The sequence below is a fragment of the Alligator mississippiensis genome, chromosome 1, assembly GCF_030867095.1.
Source record: "Alligator mississippiensis isolate rAllMis1 chromosome 1, rAllMis1, whole genome shotgun sequence".
Lineage (NCBI taxonomy): Eukaryota > Metazoa > Chordata > Crocodylia > Alligatoridae > Alligator > Alligator mississippiensis.
In genome coordinates this window covers 343,276,565-343,299,643 of record NC_081824.1, presented here as the reverse complement: position 1 = coordinate 343,299,643, position 23,079 = coordinate 343,276,565, and the positions used below count along the sequence as shown (strand labels likewise).

The 23,079-nt window shown below is 39.1% G+C and overlaps 1 protein-coding gene across 6 annotated transcripts in view; it reads left to right on the top strand.

Annotated features, from left to right (window-relative positions):
• The window catches only part of REV1 (REV1 DNA directed polymerase), a 75,680-nt gene that overhangs the window by 26,125 nt on the left and 26,476 nt on the right, over positions 1 to 23,079 (top strand). For 3 of the 6 annotated variants that reach the window (XM_019485073.2, XM_019485074.2, XM_006277678.4), the window contains 7 exons: positions 2,105 to 2,823; positions 6,855 to 6,962; positions 8,919 to 9,035; positions 13,494 to 13,623; positions 15,928 to 16,056; positions 16,772 to 16,926; positions 20,943 to 21,062. In XM_019485073.2, coding sequence (XP_019340618.1) covers positions 2,105 to 2,823; positions 6,855 to 6,962; positions 8,919 to 9,035; positions 13,494 to 13,623; positions 15,928 to 16,056; positions 16,772 to 16,926; positions 20,943 to 21,062 — 1,478 coding nt within the window. Of the gene's footprint in view, positions 1 to 2,104; positions 2,824 to 6,854; positions 6,963 to 8,918; positions 9,036 to 11,749; positions 11,886 to 13,493; positions 13,624 to 15,927; positions 16,057 to 16,771; positions 16,927 to 20,942; positions 21,063 to 23,079 lie in introns of those variants that run through there. The other 3 variants (XM_006277679.4, XM_014600400.3, XM_019485075.2) reach the window with 3 other exon arrangements.

The window sequence follows — 23,079 nt, the reverse complement described above, 5'->3', positions numbered from 1 at the left end:
TCAGAGTTGGTTATTGAGGCCATGTCTCTCTGGATAGCCCATCAAGTGGCTTAGCTCCTGAGCCCTGCTTTTAACTGTGCCAGAGGACACAGTAGGTGTAACATGTACTATATGGAAGCAATTGGGTATGTAACTTGCTTTAAGAGAATCTGATCGTGGATACTGAAATTGGGTATTTTTTTTTTTTAATAGCAAAATATTGACAGAGATTTGTTGTGGTAGTTGTAAAAATGAACAAACACTTGCTCCAGTTTTAAAAATTAAGATTAAAATGTCACAATGCATAATCAGCATATGAATGTTGGGGTAGGGCTATGAAATTACCAAGTTTCAAGAAAGGATGCAAATTAATAATAATTTAAAGGCAATAAGCCCTAATGCTGGAAGACTCCATCTATGATTGATAGGAGAGTTTGGAAACAACTTCATCCTCTGGGTATGCTCTTCCATGTAGGGGTAGGGGGAGAGAGGGTACCTATTGCATCCTTCTCGGAAGCATCTGGAATTGGCTGCTGTCAGAGATATTACTAGGAAGAGCTCAGCTACTGGTCTGGTTTGAAAGGATCATCTCTGTGTTCCCAGATGATTTGTTTTAAAGACTAATCCTTCATAGTTTCCCTCAAGGGAGTGTCTACACATAGTAGGTTTGTATTTGTAGCCGGTAGAAAAAACAAATATTCCTACAGAATGCATGTGCTAACCATTTCTTTTATTCTTATGTTCAACTGCAGGGGATTATTTTAACTCCACCTTGGATCAGTGTATTGTATTGGTGGTAATGGGGGTGAGAAGAATAATGAGACTTTCATAAATAAGTCTTTCTAATATAGCCAGTATCCATTTAAAAACTTACTCTATATGATGACTTCAAATTGGTACCAGTGGGGGAGAGCTTTATAATCTCATAGCTGTTCCAAAATATTGTTGTTCTGTTTTATATAGTTTATAATTACAGTAATCTTAGATGAACTGTTATCAAAGTTAATTGGTGTGTTGGTTTTATTTAGACGCTACCTAGGTAATTATAACCAACCATTTTTGTGCATTTGTTTAAATTGCTTTCTTTGGGAGTAGGTAGATTTTCCTGTAAGCTGAGAATCCACTTAGCTCTTAATGTCTAATGTTAATGCCATTTGTGTTGTTGATATGGATCTAGTGTAAACTACTTGAGGTACAAGTTTTGTTTTTACAACATCCAGGTAAAAGTAAATTGTTAATGTGCTTGTGTTACAATACTCATTCTTTTAAACATCACTATGGTGTAGATTCTGTTGTTCATCTATACCAGTGAAAATAAATTAATGGATATATTTGATGTAACCACCCGGAACATGTTTCCTTGCAGTTTAAATTCACCATGCCATACTTAGACCTTTTGCAAAAAGTAGAAATAATTTTTTGATAAAAGTTTTGAAAGATTTGTTTTTCAGGGTGAAAACTTAATTAAAAATGGAACTGGAGTTTTTTTTCTTCCAGTAGTTCTGACACTTAGTAATAAGATCAAGGAATTGTTATATTTAAAAAGTCAGAATTATTTTAATGCCTGTGCTATTGGGGGTCAGGTTGGGGATTTTATTGGAAATCTAGGGAAGTTCTCTTTATAATAAGAGTTTGAAAAAGGTCATTTTTGATTAAATTCCCACCCACGTTTATTTTGTAACAAATCTGTTGAAAGTCAAGTAGAGATAATAGAGATCGGTAGAGCATTCTGAAATCATAGTTCAAACCACTAGATGATGTTATCTTCATCTGCTAAAACAAAGATGACCAATTTGTGGCATGGGCAGTGTGTGTGGGAATGTAGCAGATCAGGTGGGGGACAGGCAGCACCACTGCAAATAGGGCAGGAAGCAGGACACAGAGCAGCAGATCAGGCAGGGGAAATCGACTGGAACACTCAGGCAGAATGTGGGGCTAATTTGTAGTTTGCCTGTGAAAAGGTTGACTTCTGCTATCCTAAAAGAACTAGCAGAAATTTGCGTCTGACTATTAAAAATGTTTAAGTTCTGTTTTCTGTATAGATTGATATTTATAATGCCTTGCTAATGACTTCATATCTTTGTTTAGGTAAAATTATTAAATACTATTTTCTTGCTTATTTTAGAAACCATTTAATAAAAAAGTGTGAGACTGAAAATGACATCAAAGGCAATGGAATTGATAGCTGGAATGAAGAGGAGGAGGAAGACAGTAAAGATTTGGGAATTGTAGAATTAGAACAGGTCTTTCCTGTGAGGACACACAATGGAGTTCAGCATTACAGAGACAACACTGCCATTTTTAATGGACACACCCTCAATTCTACCAGTGCCTTAAAGACACAGGATTGCTTGGTGCCCTCTGGCAACAGTGTTGCAAGCAGGTTCTCTCCAGGCCCCCTGCAGGAGGAGGGGAAGACTGAAAAAGGCATCATTGACTTTAGAGACTGCACTATGCAGCAGTTGCAGCAAAGCAACAAAAACACAGATCTTTTATGGAATCCACATAGGACTATGAGTAATTCATTCTCATCTTCATCTTTGCACAGTAATACTAAACTAAATGGTGCTCACCACTCCACTGTTCAGGGGCCTTCAAGCACAAAAAGCACTTCTTCAGTACCTACTCCTAGCAAGGCAGCTTCATCACCAGTGTCCAAACCTTCAGACTGCAATTTTATTTCTGACTTTTACTCTCGTTCAAGACTGCATCACATATCCACATGGAAGAGTGAATTGACAGAGTTTGTCAACAACCTGCAGAGAAAAAACAATGGTGTCTTTCCAGGAAGTGAAAAGTTAAAAAAATTGAAAACAGGCAGGTCTGCACTTAAAACTGATACAGGTAGATACTTGTTTAAGATGGCTTATTTAAATGGGTCCCCTTGTTTTCACATTAAGCATCTGATCAAGCTTAAACACAGTAGCTTTCATTGTTAAGAAGGCTCCCAAGCAATATGGGATAGCAACATGGTTATGAAGAGTCAAATACCTGTTTTTTTGCAGCTTTTATTATTAAAATTAAATGCCCCTTAATATGACACTCATTTCAACACAGAGATTTATTTCTGCAGAATTTTAATTTTTTTAGATACTGCCAAGCAATTTCGAGATTTTGAGGGGAAAATTATTTTGAGTTGTATACATGCAAGGGTTTTTTTGAGATTTTTAAAGGGCCAAATACAAAATGTCTTACTGATCTGTATAGTTCCAAGTGAAAATTTTCCAAGATAAGTAGTATATGGAAATGTACTATGGTCAAAATGAGTCTGTTAGTTAGAATACTTCTGGATCTCTTTGCGTTAGAAGGAGTCTTGTACAACAATTCTCCATGTCTTGGCACTAAACGGTAATTGTCTCTGGAAGTATTGCACTGCCAAACTGAAAATACTTGTGTAAATATTTGTGTAATGAGTGGGATTTTAATATTTAAGTACAGTAGTGAATTATATATTTTATATCCTTGACAATATCTCCTGCGACAGGGCTCTCCAACTTTGATGTGGCTGGGGGTTGCACTCTGCGCATTCTGCACACTGTGGGGACAGCGCTCTTGGCCTCCACTCTTCACCCTTGCTCCTTGCACATGTGCTGTGTCACTAGTGCGCAGATGCCCCAGTTTTTCCCTGCTGCACAGCTGCTGGAGAAGCTACTTCTGGGTCCTGCAGGCTGCCAACTGGACAGCCCTGTCCTAGAAGCTTAAGCACTGTTCTACCTGTTTGGCTTTTTGCAAGTCTGCTTTCTACTCTTAGAGAGTCTTGCTTCTTTAAGTTGTCAGTGTCCTCTTATATATCCCTTTTTTGTACAATTAAGGTAAACATAATTTTCTTTAAAAAGACTACAGGTAATGAATGATCGACTGTCTTGAAATAGGGCATTAAAAATGAAGCATTTTAGTCATTTGTGACGTACTTTTTCGCTATGGTATTCTAGGCATTGTACGCACATGTGATTTGCCCCAGTTACAGTTGTGACCAGCAAATAATAATGGTTCAACCTTCTGGTAACATTTATTAAAAATCACAACTTGATCTAGTGCAGCTTATCTTTGCTTCAAGTATAGGTAAACTGCATCTTGTAAATTACATTTTAAGCTGTTTTGCTTGTCTGTGCTAGATGCTTCATACAGTATAGCGATGTCAGTGACCATAAAATGCTAACTAATTGACCAGAGGTTTTCAAATCACTCAACATGTGTGGTGTGAACTGAGGAAAAAAATTGAAAGTGATGTTAAGAAAAATTGTGTTTTCTGATTTGTGCACAAAACCTAGAGAGTATTCCAACATAGTTTGAATTGTAACATAGTGGATGTTAAGACCTACTGTATTTACTTGAGTATAAGATGAGGGTTTTTCCCCCAATCAACATGGGGGGTGGGGGGAAGGAGGCAGGTGAAGTCCCTCGTCTAGCATTCACATGCAAAGAAACCTCACAAAAAATATCGTGTAACTGCTGCCAAAAGCAGTATGCACTCAGTAATGGAAACCAACTACCAAGTTGATTTAAATGCAGCCAACACTGAACATGTCTATAAAACACATAGACCACATGGGGCAAACACTAATAGCAACCTATCACAAGAATAGGTCAGTGTAACCCATCTGAATAAGGTTTATGGTAGTGGTCATTGCACGCAGTCTGCCTCAGTGCCAACTCTTTTCAAGTCATGGTGAGCCACTACACTGAATACATTTTTACTTCCCCTTCATGCCCACAACTGAGCTGTGCCTTTCTTTCCCATTTCTAATGAGTCCTGATTTTTAACTGGCCTTAAATGCCTGGTGTAGACATCATTGAATGGGGCCCCAAACAACTTACCCAGAATCTGTCACCCCCTCTCAGCCTGTCGCATATGAGTAGTTGTGGCCCTGTATTCCATGAAGTGGAGCCAGACCAGGTTGCCCTGCACCATATCTATATATACATTTTTGGAGGATCTCAGGACTCATGACAAGAACACCTGGTTCCAGTCATGAGCAGGGGGGCTAATTAGCACATTGTTTTGTGTTTTTATTGTTGTTGGAGGGGAGGGAGTACACACATCTGAAGTACACCCACATACTGAACAGTGTTGATCTATGAGGTCACCATGGCTTGAAAGGCTTTTGACTGGTGGGGCCTACCCCAGTGAACTATATAAAAAATCATGAGGCTTTTGGGTTTGGACTAATGACACCTAAGGTGTGAGGAGAAGTGAGCACGCTAGAAGAGAAGGACAGGCTACAACTAGATCTGGACAGGTTACAGAGGTGGACGGATGAGAATAGGATGGGTTTCAATATGGACAAGTGCAAGGTGTTGCACCTGGGGAGGAAGAACCAGCAGCATATCTACAGGCTGGAGAAATCCCTTCTCACCAGCAGAGGCAAAGAAGGATTTTGGAATCACTATTGATTCCAAGATGAACATGGGCTGCCAATGTGGGGACACAGTCAGGAAGGCTAACCGCGCTTTGTCATGCATCCATAGATGCATCACGAACAGGTCCAAGGAGGTGATCCTCCCCCTCTGTGACATTGGTCAGGCTGCAGTTGGAGTACTGCCTCCGGTTCTGGGCACTGCACTTCAGGAGGGATGTGGACAGCATCGAAAGGGTCCAGAGGAGGGCCACTTGCATGATTAGGCCACAGGGCAAGCCCTATGAGGAGAGGCTACGGGACCTGAACCTGTTCAGCCTTCACAAAAGAAGGCTGAGAGGGGATCTGGTGGCCGCCTATAAACTTGCCATGGGGGACCAGCAGGCAGTGGGAGAGTCCTTGTTACCCCCAGCACAACCGGGGGTAACAAGGAACAATGGCATAAGTTGACTGAGAGTAGATTCAGGCTAGATATCAGGAGACACTACTTCACAGTCAGGGCGGCTAGGACCTGGAACTGACTTCCAAGGGAATTGGTGCTCGCCCCTACCCTGGGTGTCTTCAGAAGGAGGCTTTGACCCCAGCATCCTTTCCTGCCCATGGCAGGAGGTCGGACTAGATGATCTGCTTAGGTCCCTTCCGACCCTACCAGCTATGAAACTATAATGTTATGCATAGTTTGTACTATATACAAGTACGTACAGAAGCGCTACTTAAAAGTGTGTAGTATGTAGTACCCAAGCTAAAACTTGTAGCAGTTTCAAAAGAAGTAAACTGCAGCAGTTCTGGATGAATTAAGTCTATGGGTAACTGTAGTAATTTCTCAAATGCAAGTTATTATAGGTATGTTTATTTCTAGGTCAGTGTTTTCAAATTTGCTTCTTACTTCCATATGCTTGGGGAGAGCAGGGTCTGACAGTAATGAGGGCAGGAAAGGACTTCAGGGTAAAGAAGCTGGGGGTGGGGGAGAGGGGCAGAGGGCAGGGGTGCTACCTGACCTACTTCCAACTTGTTTTCCCTGCTGTAGCAGTGGGAGGGGGACAAATTCAAGGCAGACCTTCAATAATTAGTTTCTATAACTGGAAACTTATAACACATTTATAAATCATAGAGGTAGTCTTACATTTGAGTATGTTAGTTATTAATCTATGTTGTTATGTACTAAAAACACTTGTCATACAAAGGTAATACATATTAATTTGGGAAACAAAATGGATAATAAGAGGTGTAATACCTCACTTTAGTAGATGTGTCACTTTGTCTTTAAACTTACCAGGCTGTTGTTTCTGGTGCTTCTGTATTGCATTTGATATTCTATAATGTATTGCACTTCTTCACTCCGCCCTTTAAACAATTCTAATAATGATCTTTTGGCAGAGGTAGTAACAGGAACCTCTTTTCATTGCTTCTTTGTTTTGGAGTTGGAAACATCTTACTATCAGTCTTTGACTCATATGAATGCTGTAAAATATGTAAATTTTAGGGATCAAGTTTTCTATTAATATGTCTTCATACTAGGTAATGTGTCTGTCTTGAATTCAGCCAAGCCACAGAGCTGTATAATGCACGTGGATATGGATTGCTTCTTTGTATCCGTGGGTATCCGAAATAGGCCAGATCTCAAAGGTCAGTATTCTTTTTTTTTTTTCTTTTTTTTTTTTTAATGTCACCAGTCGCATGTTCAAGACATGAAAATATGCTAGCTAACAAGTAACATTTTGTAAGTGTCTGCTTCTAGTAATTTAGCCTGTTAGGAGCATTACTCTCATATTGCCGGTTCTTATTTCTCAGTGTCCTGCAGTCAAGGGGTAGAGTTTTCCTTGCTATCTCATTTCCAGTGTTCAAGTCCAGTACAAGAATATAGAAGCAAATGGTGTCTCTCCAGTCTCAGCAGCCTGGTAAACTGAGAAGTTGAAGACTGGGTGTTCTCACTCACTCCAAAACAGCCAAGAGAGGTCTTGGCTTTATCTGAGCACAGCTTAGAAGCGTTGGTAGTGACTTGCCTTAATTCTGGTACAGTAGACAGTTATCATCAGTATCTTATATAAACATTTGCTGGAAAACGCAAGCATTTTGGGAATTGTTTAATCTTTGTGCAGGTGAGGAGTGATTTAATTGGTTGCAGACACCACAGCTTGTATAGCTTGTGCTGAGTCACTCTGGAAAAACAGTGTGGTTATATTACTCTTGGGACTGTCACAGAGTGTACAGTCTATTTTTGGCTGCAGCAAAAGTTACATTTCTTTTATCCATTTGTAAAGTGGGGGGAATGTCTCCTAAAAGCAAGGTCTCATATCCTTGCCTTTCACTGTAAAGACTGTCAACTTTCTAGTCCAGTGCATCTTCCTTTCAGTCAACTATATTGTGATACTGTGCTCATGTACTGTGTGAGCTCTTGATCTGTGCTTACAACATAGAATATGTTGTGAGATTGGGGAATGTGCTCTGTGCGTGTGGCATGTAGAGAGCTCTGTACTTGTGATGACATGTTAAAGGGTCAGTGAAGCTACTTGGTATGCTTGGTATAGATATTCAGCAAGTTCTGCAGTGCAGGTGGTGAGTTTTGAGGCTTTCAACTCTTTTTAAGCCTATATTTTCTTAAGGCTAGATTAGTACGTCACAGACACTTAAGCCAGGTACAGACATTACACTTTAACAGTATATGTAATGAGAAGCTCGGCACAGAAAACCAGTCTATACCCCTAATGGAACAGACATTCAGTATACACAAACTGGTTTAAAAATGGCAGAACCTGGTCTGAGATTTGCCCCCCGCCCACAGGTCAAACATGTGTTCTGTTTGCTACGAATCTAAACTATGCTGCTTGCAGAAAACTACGTAACTTTGACCAATTTCACCTTGGGCTTTTTGAATGTGTGTGGCTAGCCCTATGCAACATTTCTAATCTGTGTTCCAAAGCATGGAGAGTCTTCTAAAGAAACTGGATTTTTAACATTTTCAAAACTGCCTGTTCTCTGTGTGTGTTAATGGAAGTGGCTGAACTGTTTATTCTGAAGCATTTTAAAAATCAGTCTAACAGCAAGCATGGAAAGTTTCAGAGATGATTACAATGATCAGAGGATTAGTCTAGTCTCAGCATTCACTTGTACTGTTGCAGCATCAAATCCTAAATTGCATCAAATTAATAAAATTAATGAAACACTGCCTGTGTATGTTTCTTATTGGCTTACACTTGTTTAGTGTACTTAAATAATAGACATGCTCAGCTTCCATGAATTATATGAGGAGCAATGGTTTAAATTGGTGGAATATCAGAATTTTAGTTAAGCTGTCGAACTTGTATGTATTTAAGCCACTGTAGCTGATTTTTCTTTTAACAGTTTCCTCAGTGTTTTGTTTTTCCTCTTTTATTACAGTTATGTAACAAATTAAATTAAAATGTTACTCTTGCACGTCACTTTCTTGGCTGCTGCTTCGTTAGTGGTGGAAGATTCCATAAACCTAAAAGTAATGTAAAATATTAAACGCTGAATCTTTAGCACTGTTTGCCTTGGTGTTTTCTAATTTAATAAAATTTAACATGTGTTGATTTCTCAATTAATTTAAATACTTTTCCACAGGAAAACCAGTGGCTGTTACAAGTAACAGAGGTGCAGGAAGGGCATCACTGCGTCCTGGTGCAAACCCACAGCTGGAACGGCAATATTACCAGAACAAGATACTGAATGGCAAAACAGGTACAAATAACAAATGATTTCTTAAAACTGCAGTACTACCACAAAAAAGGTAGTTGATATTCCTCCCTGGTGAAAGGCCATTTTTTTGACAGGACAATGGTTTCTGTCAATTAGTGTAATATATATAGAGAGTAATTGCTCCTACAATAGTTAGCCATCGTTCTGTTACTTTTTGTTGTGGATGAAGGGTGTATTTTTTAAATAATGTTGTCTACCTCTTTATTGGGGATGAAATTATAAAGTGTATTGCTACAATGAATGTTTATTTCCTGTTTGAAAAATAAAATAAAGACCTTTTGTGCTATCGTGCACCTGAGTAACTATATATTACCCAAGAACCAGCACAAAATATGACAAGTAAATGTTGCTAAAATTCCTCATGTCTAAAAGAAGTATAGAAACAGTAGTAGGCTACCAATGCAAAATTCATTAGTTTAAAAAAATTAATTGAACAATATATCTGTGTAGGTAACATGAGTTACCTTACAATTTTGATTGCTGGAAATTTCCTGAGGACTTCAGCAAGTTCTGTCCCCTCAGTATTGAGATTTGTCTGCTCAAAAGCAGGGCATCTGTTATTGCTTATAGAGAATTTCTTATGTTCCTACAGTACAGCAGAAAGATTTTATGTTCTGAAGTAGCAGTATATTTGAGTAAACAAAAGGAATGACTATAAGACGGTCATTAAAATTGTGTTACACTGCCTGAAAAGCGTTTAGTGTGAAAAAGTAACTTGCTTGATATGAATGGCAACTTATTTCATATTTATAAACTTATAACAGGAAGAAAAAGTAGTTCTGTTTTTCGAGCTTATACCACAGTAATTTTCTTGAGTATGAGGTAGAGTAGTTCTTCCACAGGTGCATTGTTACTGGAGTGTTAACAGTAAGAACCTAATAAACTATGTAGAGTTTATAAAACAGAGCTCTACAGTAATAGATGCCTCTGTCCTTTTACTGTAGTTTAGCAGTCTGGGGGAAGAATGTAAAAGTTATGGAATCCATTGTCTTTCCTGCCTTTTTGGGAATCTTTCAGTCCTTTCAGGACATTCAGAACTTAAGTTCTACTTGATTCATAATGCTGTGTCAAAGACTAATTTATAATGGCAGATACTGTTTATGTGGAATTCAGTTTTTTTGTACTATAGTTTGTGAACACTATTTAATACAGCAGTTTCAAATAGTCACTAACATTTTTTAGGTTGATACGACATTACATTTTAGAGATGTTTTGGAAAGTCAGCTGGTTAGATAAAATCCAGGTAATGTTGCTGAGAAGAACATATTCTGTGAGAGACCCATTGTATTCTCAGAATACTGAAAATAACAAGAGAGATTGTTGAATTTGTGCATTAGCTTCACTGTGTTACAAACTCAGTGCTCCCTATTGTGGCAGATTTTTCTGAAAGTCCACATGCTCAGTCCTTTAACTTTGCATCCATCCTTACTGGCTGGTCCATAGGCAGGCAGCTCTTTCTTTCTTGATACGCAGTCTGAATGTACAACCTATAGTTTTGGCAAAAGGATTTATTTCCCTAATTCTCTCTTGAGCATCTCTCTCTCTCTCTAGTTAAAGGTTCATTACATTTTTAAGTCTCTTATTAATTTTGGCTTGATGTATGACACTTATCAACAAATATCAAGAGAGACAACTATTTTCTGCTTGGCTTCTCATAAAAACATAGGTTGTCATCTTTTTCAGGTAGAAAAAGACATGGTTGGCCATGACTTTATACTATTAAATGAAAAGGTGTTATTGAAATTTGTTTAGGCAATTCTAACACTGCAAAATCTTAAAAAGCATACATGGAGCACTTCACAGCATAAACTGTGTTATGGGCCACACACACACATGGTTCAGCAGGCACATAGACCCACATGAAACAAATATCTGTTTTACAAGCACAAAAAGCCAAATAGCGTGCTGTTGCATATCCCTGACTGCATTACACACATTTTTGTGTAAATTTTTGTCCCACTGTTCTTTTAACCTCCCCACATTTTTTAATACTCCTGCTCCAACATTGAACACTTCATTTGTTTGAATTGTTGCTTCATGCTTTCTGAGCTGTTTTCTGATCTTAACTTTTCCGGGACTTACTCTCATTGGAAATAATGTTCCAAATTTAAAGAAAAAAATACCTGTGAATCGCCTAGTTTTGCCAGATACTGAATTCTACTGCTTCAACTACTTTCTTTTTTGCATATTGCTTCTTCAGTGATACTGGTTCTTGCGTTTTAGTCTACATTGCTAAACAAATACAGTACCTAGAAACAATAGAATCTTGGATCTTTTAAGTAATGCTTCCTTTTTCTTTTTTGGATTCATCCAAAACTGTATAACTTATTTTTAAATTTTGCTATCATTCTCAACCTGTATCTCCAAATTGGAGATACGCTTCCTGAGTGGTAGAAATTACCTCTCTGCATAGGTATCTTCTTTAACATTCATATTCACAAGTTAATGGATTAGTATATGCACAAAATTCCTAGGTTGGGGTCTCCTTCCCTACCACGATGTCCAAGATGTGGATGATTTTTATTCTTTTTTTGTCCCTCAACCCCAATATTTCCCATTTTTCATTCTTAGAGCAGCAGTTTTTTTTAACCATCATTAGTCACAGATTTATTCTCAGCGATTTCTTTTTCACAGACTTGGGTCCTGGCCTCTGATTTCTCCATCCGTTGCTCCACATTCACCATGTGCCTGTCTAGTTTCCCAGCTTTTGATGAGAGGTTCTCTACCTTGCCTTCCATTGAGGACAATGTATTCTTCTGCATTGCCCTGAATTTCACATGAAGTGACTTCATCAGCTCATGGGGGGATCTGCTCTGCTGCGCTGTGGAAAAGGTCGGCAAGTCCAGTGAAGATAGACAAGATGAAAACAGCATATCAGGCCAGGGCACAGGAAGGCACAATTCTTGTCATTCTGACCTTTATTTTATTTTTGCTCTGATTTGCAGCTTCAGGTATCTTAGGTAACTTATTGAGCAAATCAGGCTCAATATTTACATGCTCAATATTAATATTTAGGAAATAAAAAGACAAATGAATTAACAGAAGCTTCATAGAAGGACAGCTGTTCACATAAGCCAGGTTCTACCCCTGCTTACTCATTACAACACACATTCTTTGGCTTGATAACTACTTTTATATGCTCATACCACCATACGTTTCTTTCACATGCAAATTCTCAGTTTGCTGGTAGTATGTAGCATTACTAGGTTGTGGCAAGATGGAAGTATTACTTATTTTTATTACATTATTGTATTGTATAAAATAGACTGCAATACTGAAAACTAAACCTAACTTGTATGTTTTACCCTTTCTTTAAACTAACTTTTCTTGATAGTTCAGTATTTGATTGGGGTGTCTGAATCTAGCCAATTTTTCTGGCTGATACATATTTAAGAACCTATGGGTATATATAGAGATGTAAGGATATCACAGTGATGTCAGAGTATTAGAACCCAAACAGAATAGAGGAGAGAATGTTTTCACTTGATGCCAGTATGCTGTATCAACCTTTTCTATACAAGTGTCTGGTACTCAACTGGCTTCAATGATGCTTTAAATCACTTCACATTAGTTTGTTCAAAGGAGTTTTAGACAATTAACTGAAGAGCTGTATGGTCCTTTTGCTAGTAGTTTGAGATTAGAGTATTTGTAGTTGTTTCATTTTGGCCCAACATAAATTTGTGGTGATACACTATAAAAAGGTTCTTTCAAACCGTAATAGGGGAGTCATTGGAGGTTGGTAATTGAAACTTTTGTCAATTAAGTGTTAGTGAAGTTGCTAGCTGTGGATGTTAGTCTCTAGTAAAGCTTATTTTTTAACTTATCCTAAGCTTGAAAGTGTTCTTGGCATTTTATCTGATGCTTAAACCCTTCTTTTAGTTGTCTAGATTAAGTAATTACTAGAAATTAGAGTTGTAAATATGAGGTTAAAAATAAGTTACATTGTAGAATGGCTGTTTTACGTTTAAACTATATTCCTGTACTATTGTTTTTGAAGGAAGGAAATACTAGTAAAATTGTGTTTATAGGACATGGCTGTAGCTTTAAAACTAAAACACTTGAGGATTCTGAATCATTTTTACCACTTTGATAGCTAGTTGAAATCTGTCTCACTGAGAGTATGATTTAATAGAATTCTGAAGGATGATTGGTAATATTGTGGAAAAAGTATGATTATTTCTCAATAGTGCAATAATTCACTCCTTAGATCCTCCCTAGATCTTACCCCTTAATGGTGTATTCATGTATGGGTGAGTGTGTTTCTTGCTTGTTTTTGGTTGACTTAATCACAAGGATGCAAATTATTGTGAAGAGCCTACTCATTAGTTTAGAAACTATGGTAAAAGTATATTATAATTTATTATGCTTATTTTGTTCATATGCTTCTTTCAAAACATTAAGACAGTAATATAGAAACAATATAAACTATTATTTTTCAAGCAGAAAATAGAGTTCCTGATAAACTGGACTCAACCTGGGGCCATCAAGATTCTGCACAGATGAATGGAGCTGACTCAGATCTCTCTGTTTTGTCAATGGCTGAAATTGCATCTTGTAGTTATGAAGCCAGGTAGGTGGGAATGAGTGTAATGTAATATCTACTTACTTTTCTCATCAATCTCTATTTGATTTACAAAAATATAAATCTGTTTCAGCACTTAAACATTAAGTGCTAACCTAAAATGGGGGAAATTGTTATTTTTAGGTTTTTGGGGGTTTTTTTTTTTTGTGGGTGTTTTTTTTTGTTTGTTTTTTGTTTTTTAATATTTACAAATTAACCAATACTTCAGTTGGACCCAGAGCACTAAAGAAAATTCTGAGTGCTCTACAGTGCCGTGGTTGATTTTTATAAGGTTGATTTTTTATTTTTTTTCTCTGAATACCAAACAAGTGCTTGGTATTACTGGAAATTCTGGATCAGGTGAAGCAAAATTTAAGGCCTTTAATTCTCATAGTCACTAATTCTAATGGTACATCCTTACGTAATTTATGGACTAGATCCCCTGAATACATTTAAAAGGGACAACTAAGTGCTAACAGTAGCTTGTTTTAAATAAAATCTTAAAGGCACAGATAATGATTTCTACTGCAGATAACATCCCTGAGTTAATTACTTACTTTAAAACTTGTGCAGAAAACCTTTTTTTCCATTAAGTTTTGCTTTTGCATCTTAAATTTATTTTATATTCCGCTATGTATTTTTATGAAGTTGTTCCATTATAATAATATAATCTGTATTATATTATACTAGTATAAACATTTCTTTGTGCTCAAGCAAAACTGTATAGTTAGGCATGTGGTATATGTTTCGCTGTCATTTGAAATGGGAGATAAGCTTTTTTTTTTGGTTTTAAAAGACTGGTTTAAACAGTAATAAATGTTCAGGACATAGTTTCATAGTAGCTAGGGTCAGGAGGGACCTGAACAGATCATCTAGCCTGACCTCCTGCCACAGGCAGGAATTAATGCTGGGTTCACAAGACCCCAGACAGGCGATCGTCCAACCTCCTCTTGAATTTGCCCAAGGTAGGGGCAAGGACCACTTCCCTGGGAAGTTGGTTCCAAATTTTGGCCACCCTAACTGAAATATTGCCTTCTGATCTCTAACCTAAACCTATTCTTCATAAGCTTATTACCATTGTTCCTTGTCACCCCAGGTGGTGCTGGGGAGAAAAGGGCTCTGCCTGTTTGCTGTTGATCTCCCCTGATGAGTTTGTAGGCAGCCACCAGGTCCCCCCTCAGCCTCCTCTTGCTGAGGCTGAACAGGTTCAGGTCCCTCAGTCTCTGCTCATAGGGCCTGTTCTGCTGCCCTCTCACCAAATGGGTGGCCCTCCTCTGAACCCTCTCCAGGCTGGCCACATCCCTTTTAAAGTGCGGCGCCCAGTACTGGACTCAGTACTCCAACTGCAGCCTGACCAAAGTCGCATAGAGGGGGAGTATCACTTCTCTGGACCGGTTTGAGATGCACCTTTGGATGCGTGACAAGGTATGATTGGCCTTGCTGGCTGCGGTCTGGCATTGGCGGCTCATGTTCATCTTGGAGTCAGTAATGACTCTGAGATCCCTTTCCACCTCCGTGCTTTCAAGAAGGGAACTCCGCAGCCTGTATGTATGCTGTGGATTCCTTCTCCCAAGGTGCAGCACTCTGCATTTGTCTACATTGAACCCCATCCTATTATCATCTGCCCACTTCTGTAGTCTGTCTAAATCTAGTTGCAGCCTCTCTCTCTCTCCCTTCAAGTGTGTCCACCTTTACCCCACATCTTAGTGTCATCAGCAAATTTGGACAGCGTGCTTTCCACCCCCTCATCCAAGTTGCTGATGAAGATGTTAAACAGTGCAGGCCCGAGGACTGAGCCCTGGGGTACCCCACTGCTCACATCTCGCCAGGTTGAGTACAACCCGTCCACCACTACTCTCTGGGTGTGCCCCATCAGCCAATTTTTTACCCATCCAACTGTGCAGGCATCAATGCCACAGTCGCTTAATTTATTGATGAGGATGGGGAGAGAGTCAGTGTCAAAGGCCTTCTTAAAGTCTAGAAAGACTTAATGTGCGTTATCCGGGAACTTTCAAGACTTCCTAATAATTACATCTCTTACTTGGCTATTCAGAATATAAAATGTGTACATCAACTATATTATCATCCAAATGAATGTTTGACACGCACAATCTTACAATTATATTTGCAGGTCACTTTCTCATAGATTAAACCATAACCAGATGGAATTAACTCAAGTACATTAATGCTTACCTGATCACAGAATGGAAAAGTTCTAATGATTTATCTTGCAAATATGTGATATTTTGGATCTATGCAGAAGCAAGTTCTGTGTAATTCATTGAATTTTTATTTGTTTTAATTTGCTTTTAGACAAGCTGGTATAAAGAATGGAATGTTTTTTGGCCAGGCAAAAAAGCTATGTCCAAATCTTCAAGCAGTTCCATATGATTTTAATGCGTACAAAGAAGTTGCACGGACATTGTATGAAATGCTAGCAAGGTAAAGTAAATTGATTGTTCAGATAATTATTTGCAGTGAGATCATCAGGCATGTTTACATTTGCCATTTTCCTGGATGCCAATATTTGATTTAGTATTTTCATCTTCATAAGCCTGTTTTTCCCTTTTTACCCTTCAAAATCATTCTCATCTTAGATCTTCTGTACAACTTTTTATGTTGACCAAGTAACCTAAGATAGTCACTGTATTCTGAGCTGCATGGCTCAATATCTTGAAGCCAAATCCTGCAAAACAATCAATATGAGTCCTGTAGAAGTCAGTGTCTTCACTGACTTCAATTGGAGAAGAGTCTGGCTTCAGTTAATAAGTATAGAAGGTGCTGCCCTTCCAAGATAACTAATATTCTTTAAATAAAATGTTTCAAGAACTGAATTTTTGGAATAATTTCCATTAAAATTTACTTTTTTATATTAATCTGCACTTGAAAAATTTGGGCAGTTCTCTTTCTGTGAAAATATATTTAAATTTTCTTCTCCAACTATTCTTCAAAAATCATGATCTTTATTGAAGCTAGTTCTAAAAGGTAGCATTACTGTGACTTGGCATATTATTTTTAAACGTATACCTTATGTGGGATTGAGAATAAATAATCAGGGAGATGCTACCACAAAGGGAAGACTTTACTTGGTACGTATTTGTTTTAACAGATGGTGAGCTGTTGCTGCTGTTTCACCTCCTTTACTTTGTGTTGATAGCTATACTCATAACATCGAAGCAGTCAGTTGTGATGAAGCACTAGTAGATATCACTGAAATCCTTACAGAGACCAGAGTGACTCCTGATGAATTTGCAAATACTATCCGCACCGAAATCAAAGCCCAGACTAAATGTGCTGCCTCTGTTGGGATGGGTTAGTACTTCATTTGATATTTGCTTACAAATGTCACGTGCCATCCTTGAGTATATCAAAACTATATAAGACTGCTACAACATAAGCTTTTATGATATAAGTGAACTATTACCATTGGAATGCATTAATATTAAAGGTTTCAAGAATCCTTCATAATGGAAAGCTTTAGGCAACCTACCTATGGGTTTTGCTCCCACCTTCTCCTGTATTATAGAATATGTGGTATAATTTCATTTCTAGGATATTTTTATTCATTTTATATTGTATTACTATATCACTTCAAGTAAATTGAAAAATGAAAGAAGGGTAGTGTTCATGCTGTTCCTATTGAATAGTTTATTGACAAGAAGCAAAGGCTATATGTTTGGAAGAGAGGTATAGTATATAGTTTCATACCTTTAAAAAGATCTTGGCACTTCCTTTTTCTCTCTCCTTGCACTTTTCCTTCTCTTTTTTCTCTTTGTTCATAATTGCATTGTAGTAATGAGTAACCTGGGAATAAATACTCTGACACTTAAAATCCACTTGTGATTCAGGTTGAAATCCATTGTTCTAAGTCTTTGGAGGTAGTCCTCTTTGTTATCTCATTACTGTTATTAACTTAACTATAATTCCCCAGATTCATGTTCGTGTCACACTTTGCCTTGAGACATTTGAACTGTTTATAACCTTATTTAAAATGCTTATGCTTTCTTTAAAAATATCTTTTCATATTTGGACGTAGCTATTTATACAGATTTGTTTTTATATTACTTATAGAAAACCAAAAGTCTTCCTATCAAATATTTGTTCTAAAAACAAATACATTCAGGTACTCCAAGTGAGAACTTTACAAATTTTGTGATTAGTGGCTTTCTAAAATTCACACTGGTATGCTATAAGGATTTAATCTATTTACCATCAAAGCAGAATTAAATAATTAGAAAAGAGGAAGAGTGGTCCCATGGTAAGGGCACTAACATATGTATGAGGGGAGAAACCTGGGATACAGTTCCTTGCTCTGCCAAACATTTTTGTGCAGAGCACAAGGGTAAGGGTAAGAGTGCATGAACAAATTACCAAAAGTAAGTGGGTATTGTGGGTTTAGAGTATAGCAACTTCTCTGTGGCAGTTGCTTGTCGGCTTACTCTTTCCTTTCTTCCATTGAGTGGTAAGCTGCTGCAAGGTGGCAGTAGAGAGCCCAGGGTTTTGCTGTGTAGTAAATTCTTATTGACTTCACAGTAACTTCCTTGTATGCCCATGCTCAAGGATTTAAGCCTTGTTTACATGTACTAAAATAACCTCAGATGTGAATTTAAACTGATATAGTTAAACCAATGCAATCTATTGTGATTAGATGCTCTTGTTTCTTATATGCTTTTTTTGGTTCAACTTCAGGCAATGAAATAGGTGTAGTTTAAATTCAGGGGTTTCCACTGGCCAAACTAAACCAATTAAATTTACCCTAGTGAAAATGTATTGACAAGACCTTGGTCATGATTCTGAGAAGTACTGAATACTTTATTGGGAAGCTATACAGATGGTGCATTAAAAAAAGTCACTGACTCGCAGGGTAGCCATATAGTTACATAAGCTAGAGCAGGGGTAGGCAGCGTTTTTTGGCCAGAGTGCCGAAAAACACCACAATGCCTACCTTGAAGGTGCTGGAGTGCCAGCATGCCAGAAAAACAATGTGACGGCAGGTGGTACACGGCAGGATGTCCTGCTTGTGTCCTTTGCCCTGCTGCCCCTTGCCCCCCAGCCCAGGTTTTGTGGCTGTCAGCAGCTACCCTGGCTCTGGGTAGCTGCTGGAGCCTGGGCTGCTCCCAGCAGGGCTTGCAGCATCCCAGCTGCCTGCTGGGAGCAGCCTAGGCTCCCAGCTGGCAGCAGCTACCCAGAGATGGGGTCAGCTGCAGCCGGGAGGCTGCAAACAGCTGCACCAGGCTCCAGAGCGCTGGCATTAGCTCTGTATCAGCATGTGCACGCATGCCTTGGAGTGGGCGGTGGGGGAGGGGCCTGAGGCAGTGCAAACCCCGGTTTCTCCCCAGTTTCTAGCACAGCTGGTGATTGGGCTCTGGAGCCTGGCACAGCTGTTTGTAGCCAGCCTGGCCTCTGGGCAGCTGCAGCTGCACTGCCCTGCTGTGTGCCCCAAGGTGTGCGTGCAGTCGCCATGAGCCCAGAGCTGACACTAGAGCTGTGGAGCCTGGCACAGCTGTTTGCAGCCTGCTTGCTGTAGCTGCCCAGAGCCCAGGCTGGCTACAAATAGCTGTGCCGGGCTCTGGAGCCCAGTTACCAGCTCTGTGCTGAGAGCAGGGGAGAGACCGGGGTTGCACTGCCGCAAGCTCCTCCCTCACTGCCTGCTCCGAGGCGTGTGTGCATGGGCCAGTACAGCTGATTCCAGGGCTCCAGAGCCCAGTGCAGCTGTTTTCAGCCTCCTGGCTGCAGCTGGGCCCGGCTCTGGGTAGCTGCTACCAGCCAGGAGCCCGGGCTGCTCCCAGCGGGCAGCTGGGACTCTGGAAGCCCTTCTGGGAGCAGCCCAGGCTCCATTGCTGGCAGCAGCTACCCAGACCCAGGGCTGGCTGTAGCATGCCGGCACGCATGCCGGGGGTTGCTGACCCCTGAGCTAGAGGGATGGGAATGACAACACTATCAGGGAGAACATGAGCCATCAGTCAGAAGAAATATTGAACATGGGAACCCTTGTTTTGTTTCATAAATAGAATGTTTCAGTTGTATTGGTGCCCATGAAATATGTATTGCCACCATTGTTGTCCAAAAATATGAAATAGTATTACCCTGCGGGATAAAGATGGGCACATTATACTTTAGATGATGTGATTTATCAGACCTTTCATAATTTTGTTTTATTCTAAAGCAAGGAGTTCTGGTGGTAGTGGTGTCAGGACATCATTTTGGAGTTATAGATTAGCTCAGGCGTGGGCAATTATTTGGACCAGAAGGCCACTTCAGGAACTTAGGGGAGCTGTCACAAGCTGGGTCAGCACCTGGGAACATAGCGCAGGACCAGTGCCGCTACCCCTTTTAGGCCCTGGCCCAGCAAAACCTAGATAACCTGCAGCTTCTGGGCCTCTTCCCCCTACACCCCACTCTCCTGCCAGCAGGGAGAACCTTATCTGAGCTTCAATTTGCCAAGCACAGGGTTGGAGCAACACACAAACAGCCTCGCTGGGCAGGAGCCTGGCCAGGAGCTCAGTGCCCCCTGCCTTGGAGCTTATACTGGGGCCTAGAGGGTGGGACTGGGCAGGTGGCCTGGGGAGGGGAGTGGCTGCTGCTGCTACAGCTGTCTGGCATGGGGAAAAGAGAAGGGTTAGAGGCACAGATATAGTTCTCAGAGGAGCAGTGGTGGGCTGGGTAAAATCATTTGGCGGGCCATATTTTGCCTGCCCCTGGCTTAGTTGGGCATGAAGCAGAAAAGCAGGAAAAAAGTGGGGAAAATACTGAATATGTGCCTAGTGTCCAGATTCTGGTTTTATGATTAAATTACTGGAATTTCTTCTTGGCATATAAGAAGGCTCAAGTATAATTTAAATCAAATACTTCATTTTTAATAAAATTGACAATTTATCCTCCTTTGCATAAAATACATCATCTCTTTTTGTTTTTTGAATGACGTAATATTGAGATATTATGATTTTTTTATGATATTTATGATTGTGATTTTTATAGTTTTAAAATAATTTCTGCTATTTGAAATTAATCTACCTCTGTGTGCATATAGAATAATATTGAAGACTAATGTACTCTTAGGGAAACCAGAGTTGGGTTTTGTTTTGTTTTTTAAGTGTAGTGAGCAAAGTTTATTTTTAGAAAAGTCCTCCTAACTCTCACCCCAAACCCTGCCAGTTCACACGTTGGAAACAGGGAATGAAGAAGCAATGAACAAAACAGGGAATGAGATTAGAATTTGGTTACATTTGTCAACACTTGCTTCATCCTTATCTTCAGAATTGCAAAATGCTACTTATGATAGTGAAAATCACCATAGGCATCCCTTAATTATTTGTTTTCTTTCACAGGTTCTAATATTCTGCTGGCCAGAATGGCAACTCGTAAAGCAAAACCAGATGGACAATACTACTTAAAACCAGAAGAAGTAGATGATTTTATCAGAGGTCAACTAGTCACCAGTCTTCCAGGTACATTTAAAGATAGATTTATTCTTCTTTGGGATTTTTCAGATCAACATTGATATATGCACAAATTGGTGCTTATTATTTCAATGGTGGGTCAAATTACATTCCCAAAATTTGATATGAATGCAGTTGTCCATTATTCATAGTTATCTGAGCTGTAGAAGAAAGATAAGCTTTGGGGTTGTGTGTCCATACTTCTGTTATCTGGAATGCTCCTGCCGATATCCTCTTACACTTTATTTTACAAGCAGCATCCTTTTTACTAAAGATGTTAGCTAGCCACGTATTTGAAGGACGCAGAGACAAACTCAGTTTAGCATTTTAGGCAGCTTGTGTGTTTTAGCATGTAACTTTAAGCAGAGTGTACGCTGGCTTATTACAGAGAAGTTATTGTTAAGAATGCACTGCATAAAACAGTTGCAGATGGTTGTCACTTAGCAGTGTTTGGTTAGTTAGACTTGCTAAAGAAAGGTTGCTGTTCAAAGTATAACTGGTGTCAAGATTGAGGGATTTTTTTTTTTAATTGGGGAAAACAGGCAAAGGGATGACTAGTAAATTTGAACAACAGGAAACTGGGATAAATAGGTGATTATTATTTGTTAGGAAATAGCCAGTGAGAGAGAAATGGAGAGTGGAGACAAATAGAAAAAGGTAAAAGTAGTAGTAATCATGGGGGTGGAAAGTAAAGGAGATACTGCAAAATTGTGGTATTAAAGAATAGACTAGAACAGCGAATAAAGAATAGTGTGGAAAGGAAACTACAGTCGGACATCTATATACAGTATCTAGCCATTGGGGATGCACCAGGTAAATTTGGCGTGTTTTTTTTAGGGAATTTTTTTTTTTTACTAAAAGTTTTTTAGTTAAGTTTACTGAAACATTAAATGACAGGAATACATATGAACTTTCTCAGTGGGGGCTAAGAAAAACTAGTTGAACTGTGACAACTGCATTGCACATTTGTAAGCCCAAGTGATTTCTATCATGTAACTATATAATTGCCCTTGTATATGCTGCTGGTACGTATGCACATATATATGACAGACAAGCCCCTGAAATTATTGATAAAATACAGCTGCTAACCTTGCTCAGACTGTGTTGATGTTTTAGGACTGTTACAAAGCTAATATACAGTTCTTTTGTACAAGGAAGAAAGGAGGATTTTATAATAACATTTTGTGTTTGTGTGTGTGCACGTGCATACACACGCATATAAAATTGTAGAATAAGGTTGAAGGGACTCAGGACAGAATCTGCAGGAACCCAACTAGACTTGGTGTCTAATTGAGCACAATGATTCAATGAGTTGGGTGTCCACCTTACAGTACTTCTGTCTAGTCTGTATTTCCTTAGCTTAGTAGTGAGAATGCCATGGGAGATGATGTCAAAAATCTTACTAAAGCTTGCTGTTCCACCCCTGTTTTCCAACCATCTACAAAACCTGTCACCTTTCTGTAAAAGTTAATCCAGCTGATCAAGTGTAATTTGCTCTTGATGAATCCAAGCTGGCTGTTTCTGGTCACCTTATTTTCCTTAAGGTGCCTAGAAATAGATTACTTGATGACCTGCTCCAGGATCTTTCCAGGTATCAAGGTCAGATGTAAGAAACTGCAGACCAGTCAGTCTTCTTTCTCCCTTTTTTTAAAGATGGATATTATATTTGCCCTTTTCCAGTATACCATGACCTCACCCATTCTCCATGAGTTCTCCATGACCCGGTGACTCTAAAATTATTTCAGTACTCTACGGTACATCCTGTCTAGGCCTGCCAACTTGAAAATGTTCAGTTTCTCCAAGTAATCCCTAACCTTTTCTTCCACTACTTTTAGTTGCTGACCTCTTCCCTTGTTCGTGCTGCCAACAACACTTGTCATGTGCTAGTCAACCTAATTTGTGAAAGCTGAAGTAAAAAAGATATTAAATACTTCAGCTTTCTGTATGTATCTTCCATAACTAGATTGCCTTCTGCATTTAGTAAGGGAGCTGTGCTTTCCTTTTCTTCATTTTACTTCTGACATAT